This window comes from Zalophus californianus, chromosome 3, assembly GCF_009762305.2.
Source record: "Zalophus californianus isolate mZalCal1 chromosome 3, mZalCal1.pri.v2, whole genome shotgun sequence".
In the NCBI taxonomy this organism is placed as follows: Eukaryota; Metazoa; Chordata; class Mammalia; order Carnivora; family Otariidae; genus Zalophus; species Zalophus californianus.
Window position 1 is genome coordinate 154,337,170 of NC_045597.1, and position 16,024 is coordinate 154,353,193.

Consider the following 16,024-nt stretch of genomic DNA (forward strand, 5'->3'; position numbering starts at 1 on the left):
TTGATAACAGAAATATTTGACTGTTATCCCTAGATTTCATTTAAGTGTATCTAATTCAACTTACTGTGGTTCTTAATAGAAATCATTTAAATCTGTCAATGATACATGTCAATAATCACAATCATTGTTAATATGTTCATATCTCTATTTTCAAGCTAAGTCTTTGAGAATGCCTTAAACCATGGCTTTTCTTTTGTAAATGATGCATTTATTGATACTGAGCTTTTGACACTCTGAAAAGTGTTAATGTTTATTTTTTACTTGGATTTCAAGATTAGTTATTGGTTTGTTTAAAACAAAACAAAACAATATACCTGTCTGATTGCTAAAAGCCTATGGGGAGGAAATCAGGGTGAACAAGGAAGTAGAGGAGTATAATCTCTTAGTTTATGATCTTTAAGGGACATCAGCTGGTGGAAGTGTTTTAGCTGTAAAATTCCTGGCAATTCCCATAATTCTGAGCATGAGAACGAAATGAAGTCTACTTATAGCTACAGTTCTTCAACTGCACCACAGCATGACGTCATATGGCTCCTGAGAATATTACATTCCAGTATTCTTAAATACATTTGGTTTTATCTGATGATAAATTTTGACTCATTCAATTGTGATGAATCTCACATGTATAAAAACGATTTCCTACATAAACTAAGATTTAAAATAAACTATGGAGATTGCTCATTTCTTTTTAAGATTTTATTTATTTATTTGGACAGAGAGAGAGACAGCGAGAGAGGGAACACAAGCAGGGGGAGTGGGAGAGGGGGAAGAAGGCTTCCCACGGAGCAGGGAGCCCGATGTGGGGCTCGATCCCAGGACCCTGGGATCATGACCTGAGCAGAAGGCAGATGATTAACGACTGAGCCACCCAGGTGCCCTGGAAATTGCTCATCTTATTTAAATTTGGTGGGGGTGTTAAATGGCAGGATGATCTCAAATGATGAAGTCAGGATTAATTATTTTTCAATCTTTATAATTATTTTCTTATAAAATTAATATCATTTTCATCTATTTTTGCGATTATATGGGCCTATTGTACATGATTACACATTTTTTTAAACACTTGCATATTCAATGCTATTAATTCTGAAGTCTAATTGTTCAACCTATAAATGTTTGATAAATAATATGCTGGAAACTGTGGAGAATATGAAAGAAATAAAGACATGATCCCTTGTGAAAATCACATTTTTATCAGAGGAAAGTCACAGTTTTGCACGGACATGTATACTAATAACATTTATTTATGCCAAAAAATGTGAAAAATTAGATTAATGCAAAAAATATTCTATAGACTACCCATAACATGTTCTGAAAAATAAAATTATATATTCAATTTTTAAAATTGGATGATATGATGGAGATCTACCAAAAGAAAATCTTAGAATGCATAGCCCTTAAATTTTCCTAAGCAAGATAATGTGGAATTTAAATAACATATTAACAGTTAACCAAAGAAATAAAAGTATATATGCTACTTGCATGTAACATTGAGCCTTTAGCATCATCAATTAATTCTCAATTTCCAAAGATGTTAATTAACTTCTCATGGTACCTAGTACATACTTCAAAGAACTTATATAGTCATTATTGGGTCATAATTGTGATCATGATCAAGCTTACTAAAGCTGTTACTTTATAATACCTTAGTTACATGAAAGAATAAGAATCAGAATAATACTTATTAACACATTGACACATTTCCAAAGTGCCTAACTTATACCTAGGGAGTAGTTCACAAATAGTGAGCATCTGGATGGGTACATATTAAGCTCCCTCAGGTGGATGCTTTCATGCTTAGTATTACTCAGAAACAGTTTTAAAGACATAACACCTGCTCTATAACAGTTTGCAAAACTGAAGACAAACACACTGATTGACATAATCTATGTAATAATGAAGCATAAATAAATTAGAAAACCTGGCAATTTCAAATTAGGAAATAAAGACATCAAAGAGCAATCACATTTTTATACTACCATTTTTGTTTATACACACACTCATCTGAACATACTTTATTATAAATAAAGTCTTTTCTACTTTTTAAAAGAAATTATTATATTGTTCATTAGAAGTTAGGGATATTAAGGAGTTGTGAGATTTGTATAACAGCACTTTCTGGTCTCTGGAGATAATTTTTTTTCTTCCTGATTTTATGTTTATTTGACAAAATGATGAATCTTGTGCCTATAATGTAATGAAATTATCCAATTTTCCTACCTAATGGTGATAATTCCTTACAAGACCATAGGCTCCTCAAAACAGCCATCAAAAGGCACACATTAGGATAGTCCCCAAATTTTCTTTTTTCCAATATATGCATTTATCCAATATACACATTTATCCAATATTCCAATTCAGAAAAGCATTTTCTTTTGTCTTTCCTTTCCTCTCCTCTCATCCATCTGATCCCCGAATATAACTTCAATAACCTGTTATTTACAAGAAATAAACAAACTATCTTTGTCTTCTTACAAAAATCTTTATTATCTGGCTCTTACAAACTAATCCAGTCTCATCACTGAGCCATTTCTCATTCCTGCACTATCGACTTTTTGTGATTCCCTAAATATGCCTTTTTTCTTAACCTTTGCACATTACTGTTCACTCTCTTTGGAAAAGCCTACTGTTATTTCCTTCCGTCAAACTCTTGTCTTTCCTTTAAAACATTATTTAATTACATCCCTTTCTGTAAAGTCCTCCTTGATATCTCCAAGTTTAGTTTGCTGCACATTCTCTATGCTCTCCAAGCACTTATATTATTTAGTATGGATACATTATTCTAAATACCAATTATATTTTCCTGCATATTATCTTCTTTATTGTCTTGTGCGTTCCTTGAAGCAGGTTAAATGCCTTGTTTACTTTTAAGATACTCAATTCCTTGGGTTTTAATTGAATATTTGCTTGAATAAGGGATATTTTGGGGTAGAAATGGACAGATTGAATAGGATAGTTCAGTCAGTTTGTTATAAGCTACTGTTCAATTGCTAAGCCTATTTCACATAGTTTAAAATTTTCTTATGGCACCACAATACTTCAAGAGACCAATTTCCGATATTGGTCTGATTGGGCCACACTGTTATTACAGATATACCATAAACACCCAAATTGCAGTGACTTAGCACCACAAGATATTATTTCTTGCTCAAATTTAGGTGTGGGTCCCCTAGGGTTCTTCTCTGTCTGTGATTCAAAGTCTAGGCTTCCTCCATTCTGATGCTGTCAATTCAATATTTGACTTCCCAAATCTCAGTTACATGATTATTATCCAATTTTATATATGGAAAAGGCTGAGAGATTTTTACAGATTGTCTTTGACCAGCCATTAGTAAGTGGGGACCCAAGCAGTTTAGCTTCAGTTCTGATGCTTAACCACCAAATTACACTGACAACCAAGATAACACATATTAAAAGATTTCTATTTCCCAGCTCATGGCAGGCTCTCGATATCTCTTCTTCCCATTTTATGTACCAGACTAAAAGCCCTTTGAGTATAAATGGGTTTTTTTTTTAAATCTTATTAGTATTTTTCTTTTCAGTACTTAGCACAAGAAGTAGCAAGTACTAGGCAGTCAAAAATTAATTTGGTTTCAGATTAATTTGTTTAATGATGTTATCATGGGAGAGCTATGGGATGCGGAATAAATGGGAGAGATATAATTTTTCTTTCTTATGGGCATATTTCCTGAAATTGTTAAAATATACTTTAAAACTATTAACTGGTAGTGAAATGGATTTGGCATTGAATATTTCATTCCAAACAATTTTAGGATATTTCTTTTTTTGTTGTTGTTTTTTTATTGTTATGTTAATCACCATATATTACATCATTAGTTTTTGGTGCAGTGTTCCATGATTCATTGTTTGTTCATAACACCCAGTGCTCCATGCAGAACGTGCCCTCCTCAATACCCATCACCAGGCTAACCCATCCCCCTACACCCCTCCCCTCTAGAACCCTCAGTTTGTTTTTCAGAGTCCATCATCTCTCATGGTTCGTCTCCCCCTCTGACATACTCCCCTTTTCTTCCTCTCCTGTTATCTTCTTCTTTTTCTTTTTTCTTAAAATATGTTGCGTTATTTGTTTCAGAATTTTAGGATATTTCTAAAGGTAATGAATTTACTCGGTTTTAAACAGTTGTGAATTTTTGTGATTGGTCAAGTAGTCTCAGAGTTGAAGCATAAAATTTTAACTGGGAGAAAAAATTAAACATATCTGGAGTTTGCTACTGAGGATTCAGAGAGAATTGTAATTAGAAAAACACTTTTAGAAGGCTAAAAATTAAATTTACATGCATCCGTGCATACACACACACACACACACACACACTCACTCAGATACTCAAGTGTAACTTAAAATGTCTTAGTTCTGTTCAGAATTGATGGTCTCAGAAATGCCAACCGATTCTGCTGTATTACAGACCAGAAAAGTCTGGGCACTATATTTAATAATCTGAAGTTATAATTATATAAACCTGGCCCAGTTTGTAAAGCATTAAAGAAAAGAGAGTGTTTCCAATTAGATTTCTTTGTTGTTATTTTTGTCTCTCTATGGTTGTTTAGACTCAATGAATATGTGAACAGATTAAAAGTTAAAACCTTGAGCTTTAAAGTTATGTCTTGGACTTCAGATTTTTTTCTCATCTGGAAAGATGACAAAACTAGTAAATTCATGATATAGTTGTTATGTGGGTTAATGAAATACCATACAGGCCACAAAACATGTTCCTGACATATATTTATCAGTAAATAAAAAGTAGTCATCATTTTATTATTATATGATAATAAATTATTTCAAGCACCAACTATTGTTTGAGTAGTTCAAATATTTTTATTTAATCTTTTGCCTATAAACACATGCTAGTCTACCTTTGCTTTTAAAAGATGCAATGAAACAAAAATGATGTTTCTTCAAGAATTATCACCAATCCCATCTTGTCAAAACAGTGCCTATTACTTTTTTTCCTTATTCCTTTTGACTTGCTACTTAACTGGCAGGTTAACTAGAAGAAAAAAGTGGAGGAAGAGACATGGCATTAATATAAGAAAATGAAAAAAATTAATAAATAAAATAAAATAAGAAAATGGACGGAGAAAGCTTGAAAGCATTTACCATCAGCATTGGCTTGATTTTTTTTCATCTTATGGAAAATATTAAATGTTTCTTTTGAGATATCATAATGTTTTGTGCAAGATTATGTATTCCTACAAATTCCTACTGATGTGTCATAGATATTTTTATAATTTGTATACAATTATATACTCAACATGGATGCTATTTAATAGTGTATTTTTATACTATAAAACTATAAAATAGTTTATTTTTAAGTATATTGATCTTATTTTCAACTCCTACTTTTAGGTCATTTGTATATTATACTCATGTATATTATATTCATATCACACTGAATCAGAATTTATTTTTCAGACATTTTTGGAAAATAATTAAAATTAGAAATAATAGAATATACAAATCCTAATTTTGAAATGGTTATGATATAAAAGGAAATTAATCCTGTTCAAATTATTGATGCATTAATTAAAGATTGTTGTTTGTCTTTTATTTGATAATGAACAAAAATGACTGCATGTATCTTCATGCCATAGAGTCTCCATGCACAAGAAGATTTACAATTCTTTAAGACAATGTCAAGGATTTAACATATACACTCAAAACAGAAATAAGAAAAATCTGAAATTCACATTGGATTCTATTTTATTTTTTTTTCTTTTCTATCTTTAAATGTGAATTTCAGGCTATATAATAAAATATTTTCTTATAATTTACTGAAGTGGTGACTAACTGGAGGCTGCCAGGTAGGCAGTTTCCTGTGTGTAAACAATTGAGGAAAGATAACAGTTTTTCCAAGCAAAAGGACTTTTATCATAGGGAAAGAAATAGTTACAGAGTTATAGACAAAATATTATTACTCAGTGTTGAAGAAAAGATAATCTTTGCAATTGATCATTATTGCAAGCAGTAAGAGAATATAATCCATGCTTTTTGAAATCACTCTCAAATTCTGATTTCACACGAATATATAGGAAAATAATAAACAACTATGTGAACTATTCAATACAAATGAACTTAACTTGCCCTATGTGAAGTTTATTTGCAGGGATATAGTTCAGTTGGTTGATATATAGAAAGCACATTTAGTATAGTCAATAGAACTTTAAGATCTGGAAGCTATTAGCATTATGTCCTTTTCAGTGTGTTTATTTTGCAAACTTTCTAGACCAAATTGAAGAATGAATTACTTTAGGATGAATTTTGACATCTAAGAACCTGGCTCCTGCATTGGAAGGAATACTAAAATTTCACTAGTATAAAAGAAAAGAAAATCCTTGTTAACTTGATATTTCATAAAGGACCTGATTTTTTTTTAATCCACTGACAAATTGTCTTTTTGCACAATTTGGCTCCAATAAGATTTTAGAGACCAAAGTTTCTGTCTGCCCTTCTCCAAAAAAAAAAAAAAAAATAGAATTTATGTTCTAGGTCATTTTTCTAATCAGAAGGAAGAAATCATATCTTTGACCTCAGACTATGAAAGACTATTTAATCTTGCCTTATACCTGTTTGAGTGATGTCATAATAACACTGACACCAAGGGGATCCACTCAACCATTAGAAGACCAATGAACAGCAACAGAAAAAATAATAAAGACAGTTTCATGTGTAAAGAAGAATTTATTGGTTTTCTAGGTTGGGATCTGAGCCAGAAATAAAAACACTAAAGTCTAGCTAAGGGCAGCAAGTGTGATTTAATATATTCCTGTCTGAACACACATAAGAGAATACTCAGACGCAATTACAGGAGATGGCATCTCTTATGACTCAGAGTTTGCAGAATCCATTTGTAAAGCACTGTTGAGAATTTATTTTTCTCATAAAAAATGTTTTTGTTGGGCACTGTCACCAAGAACAAGTAAAAACTAAGAAAAGATTAAAGAATCAGACAAAATTTAACCTTCGATGGCACGATGATTTTCAAAATTCCAAATTATGTTCAAATTAATTTTTATTAGGACAAGCCTGGAGGAGTGATTGTGAAAAAAATCATATTTTTCCTAAGAAATAAGTAGCAGTCTTTTCATCAAAGATGTAGGTCATTTATTCAATAGTATATTGGAAATACTTCAAAATTCGATTTGTTATAAATTAATTAATGAAACACAAGTCTGTGTCTATCCATGCAGAGCAAAATGGTGGTGGTGGGGGTTAGGGTTATTGTAGATAAATCTGTATTTTGGTCAAAAATAAGTTCTTTCATCTAACTTACCAGGTTACTATTTTATACTAGTTTATACTATTCCTGTATGGGACAGTTCAGCTCTTTATTTTTTTTTTTTAAGGAGGAAATCTAGTCAAGCATTAGGGACATGATTGTGATCAAAAACATATTTTAAATCCTAAAAAAGGATAGAGATATAAAGAAATATTAGGCCAATATGCAAATTTGTGAAGGAATTTCTTGGAAGCAGAAAATTGAATGAATAGTAAATATATAAGGAAAATGTTCATAACTTAGACTTTTGGTTACTCAAATTGTATAAAGTTAAGCAAAAATGATACAATGTTATAGGAATCTTTTTTTAAAATTTTTTATTGTTATGTTACTCACCATACATTACATCATTAGTTTTTGATGTAGTATTCCATGATTCATTGTTTGTGCATAACACCCAGTGCTCCACGCAGAATGTGCCCTCTTTAATACCCATCACCAAGCTAACCCATCCCCCCACCCCCCTGCCCTCTAGAACCCTCAGTTTGTTTTTCAGAGTCCATCGTCTCTCATGGTTCGTCTCCCCCTCCGACTTACTCCCCTTCATTCTTCCCCTCCTGCTATCTTCTTCTTCTTTTTTTTTCTTAACATATATTGCATTATTTGTTTCAGAGGTACAGATCTGTGATTCAACAGTCTTGCACAATTCACAGCGCTCACCATAGCACATACCCTCCCCAATGTCTATCACCCAGCCACCACCTCCCTCCCACCCACCACCACTCCAGCAACCCTCAGTTTGTTTCCTGAGATTAAGAATTCCTCATATCAGTGAGGCCATATGATACATGTCTTTCTCTGATTGACTTATTTCACTCAGCATAACACCCTCCAGTTCCATCCACGTTGTTGCAAATGGCAAGATCTCATTCCTTTTGATGGCTGCATAATATTCCTTTGTGTATATATACCACATCTTCTTTATCCATTCATCTGTTAATGGACATCTTGACTCTTTCCACAGTTTGGCTATTGTGGACATTGCTGCTATAAACATTGGGATGCACGTACCCCTTCGGATCCCTACATTTGTATCTTTGGGGTAAATACCCAGTAGTGTAATTGCTGGATCGTATGGTAGTTCTATTTTCAACTGTTTGAGGAACCTCCATACTGTTTTCCAGAGTGGCTGCACCAGCTTGCATTCCCACCAACAGCGTAGGAGGGTTCCCCTTTCTCCGCATCCCCGCCAACATCTGTCGTTTCCTGACTTGTTAATTTTAGCCATTCTGACTGGTGTGAGGTGGTATCTCATTGAGGTTTTGATTTGGATTTCCCTGATGCCGAGCGATGTAGAGCACTTTTTCATGTGCCTGTTGGCCATTTGGATGTCTTCTTTGGAAAAATGTCTGTTCATGTCTTCTGCCCATTTCTTGATTGGATTATTTGTTCTTTGGGTGTTGAGTTTGATAAGTTCTTTATAGATTTTGGATACGAGCCCTTTATCTGATATGTCATTTGCAAATATCATCTCCCATTCTGTCGGTTGTCTTTTGGTTTTGTGGACTGTTTCTTTTGCTGTGCAAAAGCTTTTTATCTTGATGAAATCCCAATAGTTCATTTTTGCCCTTGCTTCCCTTGCCTTTGGCAATGTTTCTAGGAAGAAGTTGCTGTGGCTGAGGTCGAAGAGGTTGCTGCCTGTGTTCTCCTTTAGGATTTTGATGGACTCCTGTCTCACGTTTAGGTCTTTCAACCATTTGGAATCTTGAACTTCTTTCACATACTTTGTTAGAGGGATAGAAATATTTTAATAATTTTCCAGTGGAAAAAAATATAATTCCAGCTAATTAGGGAATAATTAGATGCAGTTTCTAAAAATGATGATGAAACTCTTCTTGAAATCCAGCTAATTCTCAGAAGTTTCTTGAGTATTTAACTTGAGGGATTTACTCTACGTATTATTTATTATGAATTCTATTACTATACGTCTTACTACAGGCTGTTATAACAAAATGCTTTTTTTAAAGATTTTATTTATTTACTTGTCAGAGAAAGAGAAAGAGAGAGCACAAGCAGGGGGAGCTGCAGGCAGAGGGAGAAGCAGGCTCCCCGCTGAGCAAGGAGCCCAATGCGGGACTCGATCCCAGGACGCTGGGATTGTGACCTGAGGCGAAGGCAGAAGTTCAACCAACTGAGCCACCTAGGCATCCCTAAAATACCAGTGATTAAATAGCTTAAATAACAGAAATTTATTTCTCCCAGTTCTGGAAGCTGGACGTTGAAGATCAGGGAGCCAGCATGGAAGGGTTCTGGTGACAGCTCTAGTCCTGGCTCACACACAGCAGAGAGAGACAGTGAGAGCTAGCAAGCTCTCTGGTATATCTTACAAGGGCACTAATCCCATCTTTAGGCCCTCACCATCATGATCCCATTTAATTCTAATTACTTCCCAAATGCTCCATCTCCAAATACCATCAGGTTAGGGGAGAGTAGGTCTTTCAATATGTAAATTTTGGGTGGACACAAACATTCAGTCCATAGCATTATAATTGCACCCCTTTGGGCAAATGGAATATTGAAAAAGGAGTCATTTACCACATCTGTTCTTTGTCTACTTTACAATAAGATGCATTGAAATAACCCACTAGAGCATATATAGTATTTTGCACTACAGTTGATCTATAATGAAGGAGAGCTCAGGTAAGTGCAAGGATGAGTGGGATTTCCTCAAAGGAAGAAGTGTCATTTTGTTGGCTCCACTATAAAACTATGTATTTTTAAATAGCAAATTGACTTAATAGAACAACATATTAGAAATATTTTTTCTACCTGTTATAAGAATAATTTCCCAGTATTAAAACCATATTTTCCTTAGTGGGGAATAGAAGCATACTCTTATTGGCATTGATAACATTTTCTTTAGTTAAAAAATTATTTCATCAGCAAATCCTATGAACACCTACCTTAAGACAAGATTAAATCATAATCATGGAGATAATGCCAGTTTTGTTTTGACTAGAAAAAATTATAAACCTATTATATCATTAGTATTTTAGTAACAATAATTTAGACATATCCTGACCATCAGAAAGACATTTGCTTTATACATTTACATAACAAAAGCTTTAACTTTAGATCAGTACTGTCCAATAAAAAAGTAATGTAATCAAATATATATATTTACATATATATATAAATTTAAAATTTTCTAAATACCACATTTAATTTTATTTTAAGATTGTATTTATTTGAGAGAAAGAGTGTGATAGAGCATGAGCAGGGTGGAGGGGCACAGAGAGAAGGAGAAGCAGGCTTCACACTGAGCAGGGAGACCAATGCAGGGCTTGATCCTAGGACCCTGAGATCATGACCTGAGCCGAAGGCAGATACTTAATTGACTGAGCCATCTAGGTGCCTCAAAATACCACATTTTTAAAGTCAAGAAAGTAGAGGAATTTTAATAATATATTTTATTTAGACCAATATTTCTAAAATATGATTGCAGTATATAATCAAAGTTTGTGATATTTTTCATACTGTCTTCAAAATAGTGTCTATTTTACATTTGTAGCACATTTTAGTCAGACCAGCCACATTTCTAATACTTAACAGCCACATTTGACTAGTGGCTACTATATTAGATAATACCTCTGTATACTTTCTACTTAAAGGGAAAAAAACACATATACATACATATACATTCACATAGATTACAGCCTGGAGTGAGAATATGCAAATTTAATAACTAAGGTAAGTATAGCATTTTCCTCAAATTTAATGACATACAATAAAAGTTAGAAAATTGAACTTACACGGAAAAATGTGGAAAGCAAACTTCTGAAGAAAATGTAGAATTTCAAAATACCACTATAACATTCTAGGATACTATGGTCATATTATTTTGTGTGACTACCCAGCAGCCTCTAATAATAGATCCTAAAATTTGTACTAAATGCTGTTACTGCCATTGTAAGAAGTTAGATAATCCAAGAACCTCACTTACCAGGTTTAGGGAGTTGAGCCTTGGGAGAGAATTTTGTTGCAATTATACCAACTGCAGTCATATGGATGCCTCTAAAGGCTGAACATAACTCAAAATCTATTGGGCAGGGGCGCCTGGGAAGCTCAGCCGGTTAAGCGGCTGCCTTCGGCTCAGGTCATGATCCCAGGGCCCTGGGATGGAGCCCTGCATTGGGCTCCCTGCTCAGCGGGGAACCTGCTTCTCTCTCTACCTCTGCCTGCCTCTCTGCCTACTTGCTCTCTCTCTCTCTGTCAAATAAATAAATAAAATATTTTTAAAAATCTATTGGGCAGAGCAAAGCATTAAGAAATTATGGTTAGTTTGTATAAAACTTAGTGGGATTTGTGAGGAGAAAACTGAGCAAAGAGTGAATACATTGAGTATATTTATCCTGTTTAGCCATGAAAGAAAGATACATTGTACCTAACTGCATAATTACTTATCTAATGGTGATGATATTCTATGATAATAATGACTGTGATATTAAATGGTGAAATATAAAGGAATGCCGTGTTCTGAAAATTTTAACTTTGAGCTTTTTCCTTCAAAACTCTGTGACTCTAAATATCATACTTTTTATTATTTATCATATTTGTTGTACTTCTTTTATATTTGCTAATTCTTTGCAATTAATACAGATAACTTTTGGATTGGTTTTCTAGTTCATAACTTTTGCTGCTTTTCTTAGATTAGCTCCCAATACAGAAACCATATACTATGCAGTTCTGTCTGGCTATTGGTAATGAACTCAGAGGAGGGTATCTTATCCAAATGGGCCAATCAAATTTTATGTCAGAGTTAAAAAATATTTAATATCTGCCACTAGTTAACACAGAAATGAAATGTCACTGGATCTGAACTTCATTTCTGCAGATTCTAGAGATAAAGTCCATGAATTTCTATTGATGAGTCCCCATGGAGGGAGCAGGTTTCACCACGTTCTTAATTATAATAATTCAGCTATTTCTTAGAATATGCTGGGTACCTCAGAAGCCTCCCAATAATTTGTTCATTAATTTAACTAGCCAGAATAAGTTTCTGTTATCTGCACTCAAAATAAATTTAACTAACTCATAAATTAAGGCCAGTTGTATTGGCCAGGGTTTCACTGCTCTGTCAAACCAGATGCTTCAGGATGGGGAGAAGACCAGGATTATTAAAAATAGAACAAGAACTTCAGGAAAAAAATGCATTGTGAACTAGCTGTTTGTTTTATGTGGGGACAATAGGCAGTGCCTCCTCCTCAATTATAAGATGGGAAAATTTTTAACAGAAAGGATATAGCAAATCACTTGGAACCATGAGCACTGAGGGGTAAGCTAAAGAGACAGCTGATTTTGGAGTTAAATTGGAGTGCTAAGGACTGAACTGTGTCCCCCCATTCCCAAATTCATATGTTGAGACTTTAACCCCCAATGTGACTATATTTCAAGATAGAGCATTTAGGAGTGAATTAAGGTTAAATGAAATCATAAGGGTGGTATCGTAATTTGATAGGATTGACGACCTTAGAAGAAGAAGAGAGACTGAGAGAGAGAGAGAGAGACAGGGACAGAGAGAAAGATAACCCCCTCTCTCCATGCATAGGCACCAGAGAAAAGTCATGTAAAGACACAGCAAAAGGCAGTCATCTATAAGACAGAAAAAGAGCTCTCATTAGAATTGAACCATGTCGGCATCTTGATCTCAGACTTCCAGCTCCAGACTATGAGAAAATAAATTTATTCCTTTAAGCCACCCAGTTTATGGCATTTTGTTGTGGCAACCCAAGTAGACTAAGACATGGAGTAAGGTCAAAAACTCCAAAGAAAGTGTAGAATTCCTGATTAAGCACAGCTGCCTTAACCCAAGAAACAAATGATGGAAGACAGATAAAGACATTCCGTCATTACAGATGACCACATAGGGCTAAATAGTATGTCCCAATAAAGAAAGATAGTGTAATATTTTACCATCACATATTTTTGAGTTCCACTAAGAATCAGAGTTACTGTGTACTCCTTTTGTTCCTTTTAGGGTAAAATAAATGTCACTTTTAATAAGTAAATCCCAAGAAGCATGCTAGCACTAACATTCCATAGACTCCATTACAGTCTGTTTTGGTACTGGCCTATCCCTGGCTCCAAGGTACAGACTGCATAAAGGTGCTAATCAGTTATCTGTAAAGGTTTGCCATGCTGCTTTCTAAAATTCTTTCTCACAGAATATCACTCCAAAAACTGGAAGATAATAAGTAAGGATAGTCTCGACTTTGAATGACAAAAGAAGTACTCTAGGCTAACTCCCTAACAAATTAGATATAACTATAAAAATTTTAAATAACTGCAATAATCATGATGAATGATAGAATTACCTGTTGAAATTTAACAGCAGAATATAGGAAAGGGAAAGAAAAAAAATAACAGTGATGTGGAGTGGGGGGTAGGTTAAGAAGATCTGTAGTGGGCATTCTTTGGTAAGAATCAAAAACTGTTATTTTTAAAAACAAAGATAATTTTATGTCAGTATAATGATATACCTAAGTAAATAATACGTTGTTAAAATATTTAAGTTTCAAATGTCTTTTATTACAACCCTTTTTCTTACCTTACTTACATTTTCAAAGTGCACCTAACTCACATATCAAAAAATTCTAACTTGTGTTGCTTTGCCAAGTCAGTAGCTGTCACTATCAATAAAGATAGAATATTGCTTAAGTCAATGTCCAGTTTTATGATGAGAGAAAATAAAATCTAGATGGAAGTAATAGAATTAACGGGCCCATGAAAATTACTTACAAAGGAAATAAATCCACTAAGAGATGTTAAATTCATATTCTATACCTGAGCTAGAGGTAGAAGCTCTCAGAGAGGACAGCCTCTGTCTCCTGGCAATCTGTTCCTGGCGTTTTTCTTTGGCCTCCTTCATTCTCTTGGCCAAAAGTTTAGCATATTCTGCAGCCTTTTCCTTATTTTTCTTAGTGCACTGCTTCTTCAAAGCAATATGCCGCCGTTTGCGCTGGAGGACTCGTGGAGTAACAAGACGCTGAATCTTAGGCGCTTTGGTTCTAGGTTTCTCCCCTTCTTTGTTTAGGGGCTTTCTCACAACATACTGGTGGACATCATCTTCTTTAGAGAGACTGAAAAGTTTGCGGATTCTGCTGGCTCTTTTGGGCCCCAGGCGACGAGGCACAGTAGTATCAGTGAGTCCAGGAATATCCTTCTCCCCTTTTTTTTCAATGACCAAGTTGAGAACACTGAGATTGGCATCCACAATGCAACCCCGAACAGATTTGCGCTTTCTCTCTCCAGTCCGTCTTGGTCTATAGCAGGAATGCCCCTTACTCAGCAGCAGGCAGACATGACCATGGGTCAAGACACCCTGCTTCATGGGGAAGCCTTGTTTGTCATTGCCACCACTAATTCGGACCACATAACCCTTCCATTCTTCACCCAGAGAATCAGCAGCAACTTCTGTGGCCATACGCTTCTCATAAAAGGTAAGAAGTTTGCGTTCATCGTCTACTTCAATGAGTTTCTGGCAGCCAGTAGCTGGGAAAGAGATGTTCAGCTTCATCCTGAAGCAGCCTACCGCCTCCGAGGCGTCACGAAAAAGAGTTTTTTTTTTTTTTTTTTTTTTTTAATGTGACACACTGGCAGAGCTCCTGGCAGCAACAGAACCAGATGGAATTTTTGAAGGCAAGTATAAAGAAAAGTAATCAAGACTCCGAATGAAGTCCACCATAAGTTTTGAATTTAAAGGGATGGAAGTATAATTAATAGATTACTGCATGTGTACCCACAATTTATTTTTATACTAGATTTATTTTATTCCATAAAAAAGATGAATTCAAGTATAATAAGTTACTTCAACTCCATAGCAGAGATGTATGTCTCTTCTGGAATTTATTTATTTCATTACTATGTGAATATGAATTTCATCTTTAGAATTTGCAGCTTGTTGTCTCTTAAAATTCTATAACTGGAGACACGACCATATATTATATCTCCTAGAAGCAAATGTCAGATGCGAAGTATAGTTTTTGTGGTGTTTAATTGCAAGCTGAAACATCTTTCTGGATTATTATAAAATATTGAATCAAATTTCATTTTAGAAAAATATAAGCAAAAATTCCAAATATTTTCAATTATTTATCATTTAAAATATCAATCATTGGTACACATTGAATTCAATTACTTTAAAACTACCTTTAAGATTTGATTTTTTGAAGTAAAACAGCGATCAATCTACAGTTTAATAGTATTAATAATGTGTTAGTAACCAATCCTGTTGATGAATATGAATAAGAGCAGACATTTGGAAAACATGTTGTGATCACTAAAATTAAAAACTGAAAGTAACTTCTATATCTAATCAAATATTTATTTATTTTTAGAACGTCATTGTTCAGAACAGTTATTTGGCATCGAGAGAGAATAGAACTTGAATAAGTGTTCTGTTTGTTATTCCTAACCTAAAACTCATGGTGGTGGTCAGTTGTGGAGTTATTTTCTCGGTATTTGGTGCTAAGCCAGTCATCTAGAGTTGTTAAAGCCTAAACCTACAACTCATAACTTGCCTGAATCTACTTTTCTCTTTTCACCTAGGGAAAATTTGTGGACTTTATTTTTACCAGCACTGCCTGAGGAAGGAATAATGATAGAGGTAAAATTACACTGAGTCTTTACAAAATGAATAGCATGTAGGTGAAAATGGAAAGGAAAACAGAAGATAGGCAGGTGCAGAAGCAGAAGAAAGACAAAGGACAGGAATGGCCCATGGGGCATTC

At 34.3% G+C, this 16,024-nt stretch overlaps 1 protein-coding gene across 1 annotated transcript; it reads right to left on the reverse strand.

Annotated features, from left to right (window-relative positions):
• Window positions 1–14,049: 14,049 nt before the first annotated feature.
• LOC113920330 (40S ribosomal protein S6-like) lies at window positions 14,050–14,828 on the reverse strand. The gene has a single exon (XM_035726853.1). The coding sequence runs from the start codon at window positions 14,809–14,811 to the stop codon at window positions 14,050–14,052; it is 762 nt and encodes a 253-aa protein (XP_035582746.1). The 5' UTR covers window positions 14,812–14,828.
• Window positions 14,829–16,024: the final 1,196 nt, after the last annotated feature.